General features: G+C 40.6%; 2 protein-coding genes across 2 annotated transcripts; one reads left to right on the top strand and one right to left on the bottom strand.

The window, feature by feature from the left end:
- Positions 1-1151: 1151 nt before the first annotated feature.
- On the bottom strand, positions 1152-5355 carry LOC310989088 (uncharacterized protein). The gene is made up of 5 exons (XM_083975981.1): positions 5139-5355; positions 3711-3816; positions 3296-3402; positions 2880-3052; positions 1152-1672 (listed from the first exon to the last, which is right to left on the bottom strand). Exons 1-5 carry the CDS (start codon positions 5293-5295, stop codon positions 1394-1396), a joined length of 822 nt encoding a protein of 273 aa, XP_083832107.1. The 5' UTR covers positions 5296-5355; the 3' UTR covers positions 1152-1393.
- bin2a (bridging integrator 2a) lies at positions 4056-15456 on the top strand. The gene is made up of 12 exons (XM_083975980.1): positions 4056-4111; positions 6931-7041; positions 7158-7238; positions 9484-9538; positions 10559-10653; positions 10875-10970; positions 11117-11224; positions 11360-11445; positions 12401-12476; positions 12564-12646; positions 13845-14385; positions 15404-15456. The coding sequence occupies exons 2-12, from the start codon at positions 6958-6960 to the stop codon at positions 15437-15439; spliced, it is 1341 nt and encodes a 446-aa protein (XP_083832106.1). The 5' UTR covers positions 4056-4111; positions 6931-6957; the 3' UTR covers positions 15440-15456.
- Positions 15457-18930: the final 3474 nt, after the last annotated feature.

Here is an 18930-nt window from a genome sequence, read left to right as displayed (position 1 = left end):
AACGTTCTCGCCTCCCGTCATAACACACGAGAACATGCTGTATAACTTCTTTAGTGTGCTCACAAGTGAAAATACGTACTGTACTGTCGTGTGCACAGTTGTGTTGTTGTGGTGTGCTTCTAAAAATGTAATCATTTCTTTTGACAAGTTTTTCAACTCATGTGTCACTCAGAGGTTGAAGAGCTCGTCGTTCGTAGGCATTTCATTTCATTTTTAGGTCGTGATTTGAATGTAATTGTCGCTTTTTCTTTTTTTTTTTTAGTTTCAATGTTATGCATTTCGTTTCTGTTTGGTTTTAGACTCACAAACCCTGTCCTGTCCTGTTTTCATTTATTAACTACTTAGCAGAATTTACAGCACCTCAGTGGGGAGACCTTGATCTTCCTCTGTAAGCTTTAATGAGTGTGATACTGTTGATTGTTATCAGGAGGACAAAAAAATGAAAGTCTTGAAGGACAGTTTATCGTGCACTGCCAGTGATCAACCAGGAACACCGTTGACTGGTCAACGTCTCCTGCTGCGATCTCTCAGATCTTGTTTCTGCTCCGTCAATGTTTAAAGCTCTTTGTCATGTTTGTACAATGGGAGACAAAAAGGTAATTACTTATTAAGATTAGCCAGTTGAGTTACTGCGGCATTATTTGATAAACTATTGGTGCAGATTTTGTGCACGGACGCACACTTTGAAATTCATGTCATTTATAAAAATACATTTCTAACATTCGCATTAACGTCTCCTGTCTTCTCTGTGAAATTACTCAGGGACTGAAAACATCCCGAGTGTGAGGAAGACAGTGGTTCCTACGTGACTCTTGTCTGTTTTGACCTCAGTATTGTGACTTGTTGCAACATAAAATCGACTTCAAATGAAGATGTAGAGGTAAAACATGAAAAGAAACTTGACTTCCTTCAGATTCACCTCGTCTTGTTTGACAGGTTTCAGAAAAAATTAATGTTTTCACATCTTTCAGTCAGACTGAGATGTCAAAATGTCAACTCTGTCAAAAACTCAAAAGTCACGATATGACTTGAATGCATCATTAGGCTCTAAATTCATTCACACCCTCAGTGTCGTCCACCTGGCTGAGCGAAGAGACATCAGGACTGTAACTGGTTTGTATGACTCGTCAAAGTAAAAGCTCGATTTATAATCTGAACAGACGCCTTTTATTGGAGAGAGGCTCAACCATAAAAAGTGACTTTATAGTCTCGACACAGCACAGACATCTTACACAAATCTATTATGTAAAGCCCAATTTACAGCATTTACTTTACAGAGTGAAATTACAGCAAAAGTTAATCATAGCCACGCACTCAACAGATGAAGTGTGTAAACCTTTTTTTTTTTTTTACGTGAGGCAGCTGTTGTGTGAGAAAATGTTCGAGGTCGGTATCAAAACCTCGGCCAGGGCCAGAGCAGAGGGACGTTCCTGACGTAGCTCTGGAAAGCCGGGTCGGACCCCCACTTCTTCAAGGCCTGCTTCTCCAGGATGGGAATGCCGCTGACGTAGCGCAGCAGGAACCAGACGAAGAGCGGCGACGCCACGCTGAGGTACTGCGGCCCCTGCATCACGGACGAGGCCGACAGCCACAGGCCCGACCACTGCAGGATCTCCCCGAAGTAGTTGGGATGTCTGCTGCAGGCCCACAGGCCGGTCTGGATGAACTTCCCCTGGAGGCAGAACAGCTTGTTTAGTGTCAGCGAGAAACAAGGTGTTAAAGGTAGAGTTGGAAATCCTATTCTGGAGCATTTCTTTTGACAAGACTTTAAAACCCTTTTCATACTCTGATTGTAACCAATTCATTTAATGCTTTTTCACAAAAATTAAAAAAGTCACCTGTGGAACGGACAATCGGTGTTGGGACAGTTCACTTTCTACATGAACAAGTTCAAAGTTCAGTTCACAAATGTTAAAATAAACTAGTTCAGTTCATAATTCAAAATTTTGAACTAATTTCACGGTTCCAAAACTGAACTAGTTCATTTCTTTTTTTTTTCTCAGTACGATGCTGCAATCTATAAGCTTTTCAAAATTATTACCACTACCAGTCTCTATGGAAATCTGGCACTCTCTTGAACAAAGTCATACTGTGAGAGAGCGCCATTCACAAACGCCAGAATGAATGCGTTCACAATAACGTTCATCAAGCGGAAATACGGTACGTTCAGTTCACCTTTGCTCAAAATATGAATGAACAACACTGGTACAACACTGCAGACAATCCTGTAAAAACAGCATCCAATCATCTTGAACGCAAAGTTCAGGTCAATGGGCTCTATGCACAACTCTACTACCTCCTGAATTTAAGGCAGCTCCTTTATTTCCTGTCTTACATTATTGGATAAACTGATTAATCCAGGTGTGTTTGACCATTGTGACTACTCAGACACACCTGGATTAATCAGTTTGTCCAATAATGTAAGACAGGAAATTCAGGAAGTAGTGGAGCTGTGCATAGAGCCCATTGGATCGTGATGTGTCAGTCAGGCAGCCGTCTCCCTCCCTCCTCTGCTCATACCGCTCTACCGCACTAAACGTGTGCACGATCAGAGTCTTTAACGAGTTACGACCACGGCAAAGACAACGCCAGTGATACAATGTACCACACTCAAGTCTGGTAGATGGTGATGTAGCTCTGAGCTGGATGCTGGATGGTTTATTATGATGTTAGGTGTTTAATTTCACATGAATGTGACGCACGCCAGTATTGCGGAAAGCTGCGTTGCTCACATTGGGATTACATTGGACTTGCACTTGGACTTTTGACGTGTGTATTTTCAAAATGTGGCCTGATCGAACCGTTCTTCCAGGATCTCCAACCCTATCCACCTTTTTTAATTCAGTTTCAGTTTGCACATCATGAGGTGTATAACGTACGGCATTATCCGGGTCGCTCTTGAAAAACCATTTCTGCTGATCAGCAATCGCCTCGGTAGCGAAGCCAAGGCCCCACAGAGTCCAGCCGACGTAGTCCCTGGTTCCCAGAGGCTCGTCGCGCCTCTCGCTGTTCAGCATGAGGGTGGGCAGGAGGGTCATAAACACCCACAGAGCTGAGGGGGGAAACGGCAGCAGATAAATCATCCTCAGTCAGGCTTTTTCCTTTTAATACTGCCATGAAAATAATGCATTTAGCTTTCTGTAACCAAGAGGCACCTGCATGGGGCAAAAAAAAAAAAAAAGTGTATAAAGAGCTAGAAAACTAGACAGTGATTTATACACAGGAAACCCTGAGTCAAGGTTTAACAGAAATAAGCAGAGTGTGTGTGTGTGTGTGCATCACTATATCGCGGTACCTTGAATAGTCCAATACACAAAGAAGGTCCCTGGGCTGTCTCTGACATTGTTGAATCTGCGATCATGACCGTCCTTCAAGATCCGCATGAAGAGGAATGTACCCAGCCTGCAGAAACAACGCAGTTAAACGTCCATTCACATTAACCAGAGGCATTATTCATTAACCGCACTTTAAAAAAAAAAAGTTTCTCATTCATCCAGTCCCTCTGCTGTGTGACCTACTAGTCAAGGTCTCCTCTCTCTCGCTCTCTCTCTCCGCTCTGTGAGCTGAGCCTACACAGGATTTGGTTGGTTTTTAATGCAGGAGGAGGAGGATATATATACTCTTAAGTTAAACCTCTGTTGGTGTTTTATTGAACCCCGCAGGAGGGTGTCACTGCAGATAACACCGGGGTGCAACACTACCTCACCTACCTGAGGCCCCATGCTGTCACCAAGCCAGTCTGCACCTTCTGACGGACGTGACCGGCTCCTCCCCAGATACGACTCAGGTGGGCGAGCAGTATAAAAGTGCCAGATCCTGCAGCCAAAAACAAAAAAAAGAAAGAGAGAGAGACAGAGAGACTGGTTGGTGGGAAGTGGGCATGGCAGAAGAGCTCCTCTCGCTGCAGATTAAGGGCGTGTTCAATAAATCTTTTACCCAGGATACTGCAGACAATTGGTTCCAAAGTTCAAGGGTAAGAATAACCCGGAGCACAGAGCAGTGGGTGGAGATCGAGGCCCCCGACCAGACCAGAGAGGACGAGCTCGACGGGCCACCGAAGTGTCAAGGTGATTCATTGGTGAATTTACAAAAAGAAAATCACTCACGACAGGTAAGGCTGCGCTGCTCTACATGAAACTAATCGGCTGGTAACTTGGTTGCATTTAAGACAAACGACACTTGTGTCCCGGCAGACTGATTTAATTTCACTTGCAAAATCTGTAGGAACTTCCTCGTCGGTGCAGTGTGTCAGCCGTCGCAGGTGATTAAAACTCACAGGAAATAGTTTGAAATTTGCAAATTTATTCACTCATGTAGCCGATTAATCGTTAAGTCTGTAAGATGTCTGTGAATAGTGTCAATTTTACTGAACAGGTAAAAAGTGGCGCCTTTTCATTCCTGTGCTCAACCAACACCCAAAAAAACTAGAGTTACTTAGTCGATAAGACCAAAAAAGATTTTAATTAAGAAGCAAAACTAGGAAATATTAGTTTGTTTTTGCTTTAAAAATGATTATCAGATGGTTTAAGATTGTGAAATTGAAGTTGTTTTTGTAATTCTTTAACTTTTACAATCCTTACTGCTGTTAACGCAGGTTTTACTCTCGCAGGTTTCTCTAAAACCCAAATATGTAAAATTAAAATCAGGCTGCAACAAATTTTACAATAAGATTTTCATTAATCAGCCGGGGCCCCTCTCTAGTATGGGGCCCCCGCACTGTGGTTGACCCAGGGGCCCCGGGTTTGCTCTGAACGCCCCTGCTGACACATGAAGTTAAGCTGATTGGATCCACGTTACCGCGTCTCTAATCTGAAGGAGGCGCTGAGGAGGAGCTGTTTCACAACAGTGCAACTTCTTTAGATAACACACACGCGGGGGTTTGTGTAACGATGATGATTCAACATCTCGGAGCAACGTAAACTTTAGTTTTTAATTTATATTACAGCCCCACAGCTGCAGCACAGCGCGTTTAATTAATTAACTAACTCCACTCTTCTTCTTCCTCCAGGCTGTTGTTTATTATAGGACACGTCGAGTTTATACCAATTATTCCTGCTCGGTAACAAACAAAGCACCAGTCTGCACAAACAGTCAGCAGCTACATGGTTTCTAAACAGATCAGAGATATTATTTACTACCTGCCAGGTCGTAGAACTTCTCGGTGCGGAGAGCTGCGGCCGCGGCCCAGCCGAGCCACTGGATCCCCAGGTCGGTCACCGCGCATTTGATCAGAGTGCTGCCCATGATGAGCTCCTGCAGCCGGGCGAACAGCACCGGGATCTGAGCCTCTATCATGGGACCACTCCTCCTACACCCGGGGAAATATTGAAAACAGTTTGGGTTAAAGTTCACTATACTGCCCCATGATTCTACCCACAGGGAGGGGCTTGGTTTGGTTTGACTTGGCTTGGCGCAGGGAACTCTGGGTATTGTAGTTGTTGGAGGATCAGCAGCAGCAGCAGGGAGTGTCCAGGAGTCAGGAGGTCCTCACACACTTGGTTTTCTACTCATTTTACACCATTATATAAAGAAGTGAACATTTGTTTGTGTCAGTAAATGGGATAAATGGTGAAAAACGAAATAAAACAAAAACCAACAAAAAGATAAGAATATAAATCTAGATTTCAAAAAGAAGTAGATTAATGACATAAAGCTAATAAAAGAAATACAATATGTTATAGCCTAGTGCTGTATAAAATAATTGTGCAAATATTTGCACATCAAAATTTAGTATTACTCAATATTATTCAATATTGTTTATATAAGATCTAGATAGCTAGATAAAAAGATATGGTATATCAGTATATCTAAATAGACACACAATACAATTATGAAACATCAATGATATAAAGTGGAGGGAACACTATAATGAAGCATAGTGCAACAATAATAATAGTAAAGGTGATAATACAGAGTTATGTGATTAATATCATATGTACCCACTCACTCCCTGACATTGCATGTGAATTTGCATGTTGCTGTGTCTATAAATGTGTGGGTTTTACAGCCAAAAAAACGTTTTTTTTTTTAGGTCAGAAACTTATATTTTGGACCGAACCTAAATTTTGACTAATATCGATACTGTTGACATTTGAATTAGGTAACTTGTGTAAGATGAAAGAGCAGGTTCTTGTTAGGTGAAATATTAGCACACCGTGCCGGTACAGCTAGTCAAACAATGGCAATGACAGGGGTGGGAATGGTTGTAACATCTTTTATCTTTGTTTTATTAAGTGTCATTAATCTTTCCTGAAATTAAACATGGACTATGAGCTGCTTCCAACCGCCTGCTGAAGGTTTCGATTTGTAGCTACACCATATTATCAGAAGATGTTCTTTAAGACAGCAGCTTTCTAATGTTAGCATCCACACCACTGTCACTGTTCTTCATATAACCATCAGTGATGAGTTCTTGTTGTTCATACTGAACGACAGAAAGATGCTTTAGTGTTGGAACATGCACAATAAACTTACATAGATGCATGGTTTTTTTTTTTTTTTTTACCCCAGGTTGTGTTACAAATTAGGTGGAAACAGTGGCGCACTCCTTGCATTTGACATCAAATAGACAAATAGTGAATTCTGTGGTATAGTTTGAGAAGTTTAAGGCATTGCTATTTATAGAAAACAAATGAGGGTACAATGTGTCAAAATTTGGGAGCCCTATACCATGAACACTCTGCAAGTTATAGGAGCTGAGACAAAAAAGTGTTACAACCTACAATATTCACAACAGGGTCCAAAGCTCTGGATGTCGAAGAGGATTCAGAGTCCTGTATATGAAAAATGTTCCTATGTTAATTGCTAAATATCATCCTAATGTTGAAGTTGTGTTAAAGTAAAATATATTTGATCTGTAGTTTCCCTTGTGGTTTCCCAGACATAGTGCTGAATCGGCTCCTGTCTTCTCTTGTTTCCCTTCATCTTCAGGTATAAACACAAACAACAAGACAAAACATGTCGGACACCACGAGTCCAAAAGGCAGCTCTGGACCGTTTTCCAAAAAAATCCAGAGACGACTGAGCCGAGGCAAAGAGAAGGTGACAGGCTGCAGGATGATGATGATGTTGTTTTTATTTCTCTCTATGTTACAAGATAAAGACGACATCAGCTCTTCATGTTGCTTCTATAAAAAAACAATGTGCTTCGTCTGCAGGTTCTGCAAAAGCTGGGGAAGTCAGTGGAGACGAGAGACGACCACTTTGAACGTTTCCACCACCAGTTTAACGACCAGCAGGTAATTAAGACTCTTAATGCTTAATGAAGCAATGGGAAGAATTTTTTTTAGTTAGTTAGTTTCAGTTTATTACGGTTTATTGTTAAAAGAAATAAGAAATAATTGAAGTGATGGACAGACATAACAAATAAATACTTGGATTTTTCATATCCAAAAAGGAGTGGGAAGAAGTAAAACTTATTCCGTGTCATTATAATCTATACAATAAATTCATTTATAAGTTTATATAACTCAGTGAAGCCATTGTCCTCCGACTTGGCTCATCTCAGACACAGAAGCTGCTAAACTGTTTTTTTTTTTTTCCTCCTCTCCTTTGGTGAGGGGAGGGGGGAGGAGGGAGGGACGAGACAACCGCATAAGTGATGATGATTGGTTGAGGCAGAGTAAGGTTTCATGCTAAGCCAATCAGAGGCAGTGTTCAGTTTGTACACAAACCACACACGCACGCAGTTTAGCCTCACACACACAAACTAGCAGAGGGAAGCTGCCGAGATCGGAGGGAAAGTGGAAACAGACACTACTTTAATCTCCCTGAGGTAAAAGACAAGAACATGTGAGGTGTAGCTACATTATGTCCCGGAGCGAAGTGTTTGTCCTGAGCTTCTGCTCACCTGACTCTGTGCAGCTTCTTCATTAAATCCAAACAGTCCGACACAGCGACGCACTGCTCCTCTTTGACTCTAAAGTCTCTGTAGCTCATCAGCTGGAACTCTTCCAGAGCAGCTACAGCAGCGTTGTGACCTCGACCATGGTTGGTGAGAGCAGAAATGTTGTTGTTGTAGTGAAAATGGGCGGGCTCGTGAAGACGCGAATTTACACAAAGTCAAAACGAGCGATAAATCGCATTTCTCGCGTATCTCGCGTTTGGTCGCGCGTATAAACTCGAGCGAAAAAAAAGCGTTCCTCGTTCCACGATGAAAAGGACGAAGACGCGAAGGTCCCGTCGCCATAAAAGAATCGCGTGTAGCGTCGCAAAAAAAAAAAAAGTCGCGTATACCGCGTCTCGCGCCTAATCGCGTCTCGCGCCTAATTGCGTCTTTGCGTCACGGCCTTTTACACCGCGGACGTAACGAATAAACGGTGACGGTGTGAACGAACAACATAGAACAGGACCAGACGTGGCGTTGTTTCCTCTTTTCACCGACAGCTCCACTCTCCCTTACTCACACTAACTACTATTATTGTTGAGCCCAGAGAATTGTGGGATTTGTAGTTTTTGACCAATCGCAGGTTGTGCTCTTTCTTTTTGTGATTTTCCCGGTTCAGACCCATCTAAAATTATTTAAGACTTGAACACAATAATTCAACAAATTTAAGACATTTTAAGACCTAAAATTTAGATTTTCACATTTTAGACTTTTTAAGACCCTGCGCGCATACCCTGTTATTTCATATAAAAGTTTAAGTGCATACATATTTTATGATGCTGTGTATTATATATTTAAGACCATCTTAGAATTTTCTAATAAATTTAATACTTTTTAAGGCCTTAATTTTAGATACATGAATTTAAGACTTTTTAAGGATCCGCAGATACCCTGAGAAGTTGTGCGCTCGCAGCAGGACAGATAATCAGATGGATAATCGGTAAAGTTAATAATTTCACTTAATGTGGCCATGAATAAATTAATTTCGATGTTTCGCCTGTTATTAAACGCAAATCTTGAATAGGTCTCCGCTGTTTTCACATTTAAAAAGGTCTTTGTTGTCTTTGTACAGAGACAATATGAGATTTGCTTGTAACCACAGCACTTAAAAAACCCACTGTAACCTATTTTCATAGGCACACCAGCCTCACTTTCAATAAAACACACACTCGCATTCCATAATTGCGATCAGTGAAATATATGAAAACAATAAAATACAATTTAAAAATGAGAGGAGAAAAATCCAAATTCTTCGACATATTTAAACTTAATAAAAAGGAAGAAAAAGTAACGCAATAGTTACTTTCCCTGGTAACTAGTTACTATTATAGTGAAGTAGTGGAGTTACTAACTCAGTTACTTTTTGGGAGAAGTAATTAGTAACTATAACTAATTACTTTTTTAAAGTAACGTTCCCAACACTGTAAATAATAAGCACCTTGTGGTTGTCAAACACCCTTATTCCTGTACATATTGAAAATCATTTCTTTGTACTTCTTTTTGAACTGGATTTTGAATTTTTTTGTTCATCTGGACACAATTCTTTGATTGTCTCAACAAATTTGAGACTAAATCTGAAACCTCTTGTGTATTTGCAGACTGACGGGAACCGGATTTACAAAGACCTGAGGAACTACATCAGCGCCGTCAGAGGTGAAACAGACTTTATTTTTTCTTCATTTTTTTCAACTTTTACAAGTAAAGGGTGAATACATAATGTGGTTCACAGGAATGAGAAGCAAAACAAGCAGACAAACAAACAGAACAAGGGTTAGGGTTAGGAGACAGACAAATTAAAAAAAACAGACAAAAAAAAAACAATAACCGTCAGCTCAGATAAATAACACTTGGGGTTACAGTAAAAAAAAAATGTACAGTATGAGCAGTCAAGAAAATCCCTGCAACATTATATTAGAGACACCAGGCTCTACATAGTTCAATTAAGGGCTCCCAGACTTTATAGAACTGTTCTGTTTTTATATGCATGTAAGATATTCTAATGGCACTAGATCAAACACTACTCCTTGCCAGCCTTTAAAGGGATAGTTCACCCAAAATTCAAATTTCACTCATTATCTGCTCACCCTCATGTCGACTAAGGGCTGGGAGAAGTTTCAGGGGGTCTCGGCGTAACAGTGCATGTACAAATAATGGTTGCAAATGGATACCAACTGTCTTCGTAACAAAAAGACTCACCAAAAAACAAATACCTCCATGCTGCTCGTATGTAATGTCCATCTTGTATTGAAGCCCCGAAATGTTGTAAAACAAGCTTGAAATATGGACTTATTTAATTTTTTTCGGGACAATTTCGCATTTCGGGGCTTCAATACAAGACGGACATTACATACGAGCAGCATGGAGGTATTTGGATGTTTTTTGGTGTGTCTTTTTGTTACAAAGACAGTTGGTATCCATTTGCAACCGTTATATGGACATGCACTGCTACGCCGAGACCCCCTGAAACTCAGAGAAGCCACGGAGGACTCTGAAAGTTCTCCCAGCCCTTAGTCGACATGAGGGTGAGTAGATAATGAGTGAAATTTGAATTTTGGGTCAACTATCCCTTTAACAGTTGGTACCTTTTCAAAACAGACTTTATTTTAAACTTTGTACCTGTTAAAAAAACAAAATCAGACCTCATGAACTTTGAAACCTGTTTCCTTTCCACAGACATGCGTGAAGCATCGAGGCGCCTCTCCCAGTCTCTGTTTGATGTGTATGAGAGCGACTGGGCCGGAGAAGAAGACCTGGGCGCCATCGTGGAGGTGAGAAGAACCAGCGTGATCATCATCATCATCATCATCATCATCATCATCATCATCATCACACTGCAACACTGCACAGTTTTGTTTTACACGAGAACAAAAAGCAAAGAAGCAGGATTCATGCATCACCGAGGGACCACAACCCCTCCCCTCTGTTTCCACCTCCACTCTCGCTCCTCATACATAATTAATGCAATATTTATGTCGTGCCTTTTAATAAGGGGGAGGATCTGCTGTGGAACGACTACGAGGTGAAGCTATTAGACCAGGCCGTTCGCACCATGGAGTCCTACGTGAGCCAATTCCCAGATGTCAGGGTGAGGAAAGAGGAACTGTGTGTGTATATATATATATGCAAACAAACATAACCTGGATACACACACAGTCCTGAGAGTAAACACACACCCACACACACATGCAGGCAGAGATAGTATATCCAGTGTTTTTTTTTTTCAATCTTTAGGAGAAAATTGCCAAGAGGGGAAGAAAACTGGTCGACTACGACTCCTCCCGTCACCAGCTGGAGGCGCTGCAGACTGCAAAGAAGAGGGATGACATCAAGATAAACAAGGTCATTAAAGATGAAAAGCACACATACATACACATACGCACACATACACACACATACACATACACATACATGTCATGTTTTGCAGCTTATTTCAGCCTTCAGTTGTCTAAAGTGAGTTTGTCTTTCATTCTGCAGGCAGAGGAGGAGATGAGTTATGCCAAAGGCGTCTATGAAAACATCAACAGTGACCTGAAAGAAGAGCTGCCTACGCTCTACGACAGGTCTGACAGAATATATCTTCTCCTATACGATTTATACAACACATACAATACATATTTATTTATATAGCACATTTAAAAATACAACCCAAGTTGTCCAAAGTGCTGTACAATGAAACAGTAACAGTAGTAGAACAAGTAACAATAAAGCTAAGACAGTAAAAACATGCAATAAAACAATAAAACAAAAGTGAAGACATATAAAACTAATTAAAATGCCAAGGAAAAGAGATGAGTTTTAATAGAGACTTAAAGTGCTCAAGTGTTTGTGCAGACCACAGAGATGAGCCTGTCTCCTCTGGTTTTTAGTTTTACTCTTGGCACAGTTAGGAGCAGACCAGGACGAAGAAGATCAGACAGCAGGCCATTCAGGCACTTAAAAACCAATAAGTAAAATTTTAAAATTAATTCTAAAATTGACAGAAAGCCGGTGTAAAGTGCGGAGAATAGGGGTAATAGGGTAGGCCTGCAGCAGCATTTTGCACAACCTGCAATCTGCGCATTAAAAACATGTCGATGCCAGCATACAGGGAATTGCAATAGTCTAATCGAGAAGTAATAAAAGCATGGATTACTTTATCAAGATCCTTACGTGACATGCCTTTGTCTTTGCAAGCAGTCGCAAGTGAAAGAAGCTTGTCCGGACTACAGCGCTAATTTGCTTATCAAATTTAAAATCATTATCATAAAATAACTACATCACTGTGACTGTTAAATAAGACAATTTCAGTTTTGTTATGATTTAGTTTGAGGAAGTTCTGGTGCATCCATGACTGGACTTCCTGCAGACATTCAGGACCTGTACAGATATACATTATTGTCTGCTTTCAGGGGCAGATAGATTTGTACATCGTCAGCAAAACAATTAAACTGGATATTATACTTTCTAAAAAGAATGTATTGAACTTCCTGTTTTTTTTTTATTAATGTGTGTTTTGTCCATGTTTTTCTCCTGTAGCCGTATCGGATGCTACGTGAACGTCTTCTCAGCCGTGTCAAATCTACGAGAGGTCTTCTACAAGGAGATGCGCACGGTGCGTTGAGCAGCTACATTCAGATGGTGCACCGTATTTATTTAGTTATAAAACTGTATTGTAACCTTTCCCCTCTTCCTCTTTTAGGTCAATGTTGATCTGCAGAACGTGGTAAAGGAGCTGCAGGCCCAGCATCCGGACAAGAGCTTTGCAGTGAGGGACCTCCAGGTGTAAGTTCACCATCACAGATCACGATGCACCTGTTGTTGTCTTGATGTTTTACCAGAAGAATCCAGATGTGCAATCCAGCTGCAAAACCTCTGTAAACCTACAACATTCACTCACATTATGGATGTCACGATTACTTGTTTTCACAATTAATCGCGGTATTAAACGCCACAATTAAAGCAGAAGTGAGTGATATATTTGTGTTAATATAAGTCTTAAATAGTTATATCTTCCGACAGCAATCACTTACATAGAGTGTTTGGACCGAAACACGGGTCTCTCAGTCCCTCTGCTCTGCTCTGAGCCGAAGAGAAAACATTTATCGTATCCTACAGTTTTTATCCAATGAGGAGAGAGAACGGCATGCAGGGCTGTGTGTGCAGCCAAGGAACGCCGTGAATGTGGTGACGTAGGGACGAGGACTGTTATGGTGCGTTCAAGGAAACTCGTATTTTTCCGACCGTGAAGTGGTACCAGTTCGATCTGGTACGATTTCACCGGTCGGAAGTTACGAGTGGCCGTTATAGTGATAGTAAAACAGGTCGGAAAAACACGAGTGGGTTGCCTGGAACGCTACAAAGTCGTAAGTTGTGACTTGAAGCTGTAATTTACGATTTCAAAAGCCTGCCTGGAACGCAGCATTAGTGAAAACGACCGGACCACTCACTTCTGCTTTAATTGATCATATGATTCCTAAATACCGTCACTTTCTGAAAAAGATAATGTCGGAACCATGTCGGCAGATGTGGCACCAAAGTAAAGGTAAACGCACAGATACCGGTCCATTTATCTAACGTAAAGCTTAATTGGTAGGAATTTAAATGTTAGCGTGTCATTTGTAATAAAAAAAAAGACTAAAATTAACTTAAACATTTGGTATAGATGACAATTAATGACTTAAATATTTCAAACACTTCCACCAGGGGATTAATAACTGGTCCTACTGTATATTAAGATTACTAATGTAATTATGTTTTGACTATATTTGATTTTAGACATTCATAGTGTTGTGAAATGTATTGATGCATAGTAATCGTGATAATCGTAATACCGTGATTATTTCTCTGACAATAATCATACCAAGAAAATCTATAATCGTGACATCCCTAACTCACATATTTGCTTTGGAACCCACATAATCTCAAATATGAAGCTGTGTTGTTGCTTTTTTTTCTTATATTATCCCCCTGAACGTTGCAGTTATGGTTCCCTGAGACGACGGACTCTGATGTCCCCCAAGGCCTGGAAGAGTAGCTTCTCCGAGTTCCACAGGAGCTACAACCCCAAAGGCAGCCAGAGGTTCAGCTTCAAGTCCCCGGACAAACCTCGCCGTGAGACTCTGTCCCGAGAGAGCAGCTCCCTCACCGTCTCCCCGTCCGCCAGAGAGTCCCGGGACCTGGACGACGACTTGACCCACAGCTGCTCCGGAGAGGACGTGGACGTGGCCGGGACGAAGTCAGGAGGAGACGGCGGTCAGGTGGTGGAGGAGGAGGAGGAGGAGGAGGAGGAGAAGTCTGAAGCAAAACCTCCTGCAGAGTCTGACGATAAAGGTGGGAAAGCAGCTTCGGCGAGCGAGAGCAGCTCCGAACCGACCCGCTCCTGTGATTCGGAGAGTCTGGACGTGAAGCTGTCGGCTCTGGACAACGGCCCGCTGCACATCGAGGAGGACGAGCCGCTCGGCCTCGACGCTCCCAAAGCAAACGGGCTGGAGAACGGAGAAGTTTCTGGGTTAAACTCTGAGGTAGGGATGTCACGGTTACTTGTTTTCACAATTAATCGTGGTTTTAAATGCCACAATTAATGAATTAATCGTAAAGATTCCTAAATATACCGTCACAAAAAGATGACGTTGGAACCGTATCGGCAGATGTGTGCAAAACTAAAGGTAAATGCACAGATACTGGTGCATTTAAAGCAATAGTTCACCCAAGATTGAAATTTCACTCATTATCTACTCACCCTCATGTCGACTAAGGGCTGGGAGAAGTTTCAGAGTCCTCCGTGGCTTCTCTGAGTCACAGGGGGTCTCGGCGTAGCAGTGCATCCATATAACGGTTGCAAATGGATACCAACTGTCTTCGTAACAAAAAGACACAGCAAAAAACATCCAAATACCTCCATGCTGCTCGTATGTAATGTCCGTCTTGTATTGAAGCCCCAAAATGCGAAATTGTCCCGAAAAAAATTAAATAAGTCTATATTTCAAGCTTGTTTGTAGCGGAAACTCCACTTCCGAGTTCGTCCAAATTTGACAAACTGGGAAGAGGAGATTTGAGAAGCTTCCGCTACAAAACAAGCTTATAATATAGACTTATTTAATTTTTTTCGGGACAATTTTGCATTTCGGGGCTTCAATACAAGACGGATATTTCATACGAGCAGCATGGAGGTATTTGGATGTTTTTTGGTGTGTCTTTTTGTTACAAAGACATTTTGTATATTTTTAATTAAAAAGAAAGCAAAACAAAACAAAAAACAGCAAACATTTGGTATAGATAACAATTTATGACCTGATAGATAGATAGATAGATAGACAGACTTTATTGATCCCAAGCTGGGAAATTACAGATGTGGTTCTGCATCTGTTCATCATCACTTTACACCCTGAGTCTCATGTCTCACCATATGTCCCCTCTTCTCTTCTCTTCTCTTCTCTTCTCTTCTCTTCTCTTCTCTTCTCTTCTCTTCTCTTCTCTTCTCTTCTCTTCTCTTCTCTTCTCTTCTCTTCTCTTCTCTTCTCTTCTCTGTGTCCTGTCTAGGAAGCTGCTGCAGACTCCAAAAGCACCGTGGTTTAACGCTTTCACACTGTGATATCAGGTTTGTTTTGTCTTTCATGTGCACAGCCCGTCCCGTTTTGTCTTTACTCTCTTTACTCTCTCTCTCTCTTTCTCTGAGTCGCTGAGTTTGTTGTGTCATAAATCTGTGTTTGCCAGAACAGAACAGAACAGAGGAGACTGAAGTCGACAGCTGCACAAGAGGAGGAGGAAGAAGAAGAAATGTGGAGACAGCTGCAGAGAAACGCCCAGCTGGTGTCATGAGGAGAGTTCTTCACATTCATTTGTTGCTGTTAGTTTTCTTATTTATCTTTTATTCAAAATCAGCTGTACATACACTCTATGGTGTCTTTAGGTTTAAACTTTAATAACGTTTTTTTTGTTTAATTTTTTAACAGTACATTACATCCTGTACCAAACAGGGACATTTTAAAATCAGAGTAGTTGTTCTGTGTTGCAAACATAGTAAATGCACTTTTAGGTTTACATGGCTAGAAAACTAACAACAACTTTTCTTTCTATGTTTTTAAATTGTTTTATTATTCGCTTGTTTTTTAAATTTCATATCTGGTTTTGACAGCAGGATTCAGCAGGGATTTATTTTTATGAACTTCATTTTACATTGTAGCCTGAATTGCATATTTGATCCTCTCTCCAAAATGGGAATGAATTAATTATACTTAGCTGTGCACTGTGAAGATAAATCTGTTTTTAAATCCCATTTACACTCGAGTTATTTCTCTACAGTTCGTTTAATTTTTGTACTTATTTAATGAATATGCACTTCTTAAGCAAAGATATACAGAGATTATGCTAAAAAAAATTGTACACACAAAATAATTAAAATGCATTTAATTAAAGTTTTGTCTCAGTCGCTGCTTTCACTTCTCTGCAAATGAACTTTTAAAGTGATGAGGACTAAATATGCAAAACGTCACTCAGGTTAATAGAAACGTTGAGAGATGTTAAGTCTCCTTCATTCAAAATGGTGTAAAGGGTTAATTGGAGCAAATTACAAAGAAGATATTGTTAAAATATTTGATTTTTGAGATGATGAATCATTTGAAAACTTTTTTTCTGGACAGACTTACACATGACATGAGAGTGTTTTTACTTATGCTCCAGTCATTATTGGAATAAAACTTTAGATTTTTAGTTTCCTACCAAAATGTCTGACTTCATGAGTTATAACAAGGATTTATTTATTTATTTTATCTTATCAGTCACATGTCTGCTCTGCTGCTCGCTGATTCTCTATCTGTCAGTGCAGCTTGTGCTTCGATGCTCGTTTGTTGTCGTCGCAGCTTGACAGTCGACATGTTTGTGTAAAACTGCAGATTTGTACGTGTAGACCGGAAAAAATATGTTTTTATTATTTACAAAAACAGACAGGAAATAGGTTTTGTATTGAGACTGAGCAATAAAAAAAAATTCCATGCATCTTTTTATGGAGATTCAGATGGAACAGTCAGCAGGAAGTCTACGCTTATTCTGCAGGAGCAATGAATGTATAAGAGACGTCCAGCTCAATATGGTGGAAGTTTGTTTGTTTTGTTTTTGGACTTTTCATTTTTACTCAAAAACATGAGCTTACTCTAGGAGAAGTTTGTCCTAATAGCAGAGTTGGACAAGTTACTGCAAATTAGAAACGAGTTACAGTTACGTCTCTCAAATACTAATTGAATTTCTTTACAAAGGAAGGAAAAAACGTTTGTGTTGTAAGAGTTGTTGCCCACCAGGTCAGGTGATCAATGATCATAAACAGTAGGTCTATCATTGTGATAATTGCGTTATTTAATTTGAAAAAGTAATTAGTTACAATACCTGTTGCTGCAAAAAGTAGTGGAATTACATGAATATATTATTTAGAAATGCATTAGTTGTAACACTGCTTTGTACAAATAGAGTTGACCTTTGTGACGTCACCCACAGGTTTCTAAAGAACGGGTTTTCAGCTCAGAGCGGGCTGGTCTGCAGTCGCCATCTTGGCCAAAACTGGTTAACTCAAAAAATATGACAAAAATTAAAATGACCCACCAACAAACCGACCAACCAACCAACCAACCAACTGACTGACCGGCCATCCAACCAACCAACCAACCAACCAACCAAACTACTAGTCGACCAACCAAACAACCAACTGACTGACTGGCCATCCAACCAACCAACCAACCAAACTACTAGTCGACCAACCAACCAACCAACAAAACGACCAAGTGACTGACCGGCCATCCAACCAAACTACTAGACGACCAACCAACCAAATGACCAACTGACTGACTGGCCAACCAACAGACCAACCGACCAACCAACAGACCAACCGACCAACCAACCAACCAACCAAATGACCAACTGACTGACCAGCCATCCAACCAACCAACCAAACTACTAGTCGACCAACCAATGTAACGACCAACCAAAAAAAGCAAAATCTTAAACTCCTGGGTCACCCCCCAAAAAACTACACTAAACAAAACAAAACGAAAGAAAGAAAGAAAGAAAACACAAAAAATGGGCAATACCCAAAGAAACACAATATTTCATGAAGAAGGAGCGGCCATTTTACCTGTATCTCAATCAATGCAAGCTTTGATGTACTGGCAAAAAAGGGTGACCAGCATAGACTGTAAAAGAGGTGACCAGGAACTCTGCTCCCACTGAAACTGAATGTACGTTTTCTTTTACTTTTAGGTAGCCTAATTTAACTTTAACATGTCATATTAGTTCACACAAACACTCTCCATCCATCTGATACTGGCTCGGCCTGGACGTCAAATTTTAAAACTCATTGTGACCCTTGGGCCAAAAAATGTGCCCACCCCTGATTGGAATTAACACTTCAGTCTGCAGAGATTTACCTGCTCGAAACGACCAACCAAACAAACAAAAACATTCAAGTTTTCATTATGGTGCAAATTAACCATTGATACCAAATTATAATTTGTAGTAGTTATCTTGATGGCTAAACTCCTGGGTTTAAAAAAGGTCCCCCAAAAGACTACACTAATCAAAACGAAAAGAAAGAAAAAAAAAGAAGAAAACACACGAAATGGACAAAACCCAAACAAACACACACTATTTCATGAAGAAGGAGTGGCCATCTTACCTGTATCTCAATCAAAGCAGACTTTGATGTAGCTAATGGCTTTTACATGTCATTTATATTAGTTCACGCAAACACTCTCCATCCATCTGATACTGGCCCAGCCTGGACGTCAAATTTTAAAACTTATTGTGACCCTTAGTCTAAAAGTGAAAAGTGTTCCCACCCCTGAATGGGCTCTATGCACAGCTCCTCTACTTCTTGAATTTAATGCTGCTCCTTTATTTCCTGTCTTACATTATTGGACAAACTGATTAATCCAGGTGTGTCTGAGTAGTCACAATGGACAGACACACCTAGATTAATCAGTTTGTCCAATGATGACAGGAAATAAAGGAGCAGCATTAAGTTCAACAAGTAGTGGAGCTGTGCATAGAGCCCATTAACACCTCAGTCTGTGGAGATTTAC

This window comes from Trachurus trachurus (assembly GCF_905171665.1).
Source record: "Trachurus trachurus genome assembly, chromosome: 7".
Taxonomy (NCBI): Eukaryota; Metazoa; Chordata; class Actinopteri; order Carangiformes; family Carangidae; genus Trachurus; species Trachurus trachurus.
This window is presented reverse-complemented; position numbering and strand designations above follow the sequence as displayed.

What these genes read in the sequence shown, in the direction of transcription:
- bin2a (XM_083975980.1), top strand. Translation starts at nt 6,958, where the DNA reads ATGTCGGACACCACGAGTCCAAAAGGCAGCTCTGGACCGTTTTCCAAA. An exon ending in GCCAATTCCCAGATGTCAGG is followed by an intron (nt 10,971 to 11,116) that starts GTGAGGAAAGAG and finishes TTCAATCTTTAG; the next exon opens with GAGAAAATTGCCAAGAGGGG. An exon ending in CTGCCTACGCTCTACGACAG is followed by an intron (nt 11,446 to 12,400) that starts GTCTGACAGAAT and finishes TTTCTCCTGTAG; the next exon opens with CCGTATCGGATGCTACGTGA.
- LOC310989088 (XM_083975981.1), bottom strand. Translation starts at nt 5,295, where the DNA reads ATGATAGAGGCTCAGATCCCGGTGCTGTTCGCCCGGCTGCAGGAGCTC. An exon ending in GTGACAGCATGGGGCCTCAG is followed by an intron (nt 3,403 to 3,710) that starts GTAGGTGAGGTA and finishes TTGTTTCTGCAG; the next exon opens with GCTGGGTACATTCCTCTTCA. An exon ending in AGAGCGACCCGGATAATGCC is followed by an intron (nt 1,673 to 2,879) that starts GTACGTTATACA and finishes TTCTGCCTCCAG; the next exon opens with GGGAAGTTCATCCAGACCGG.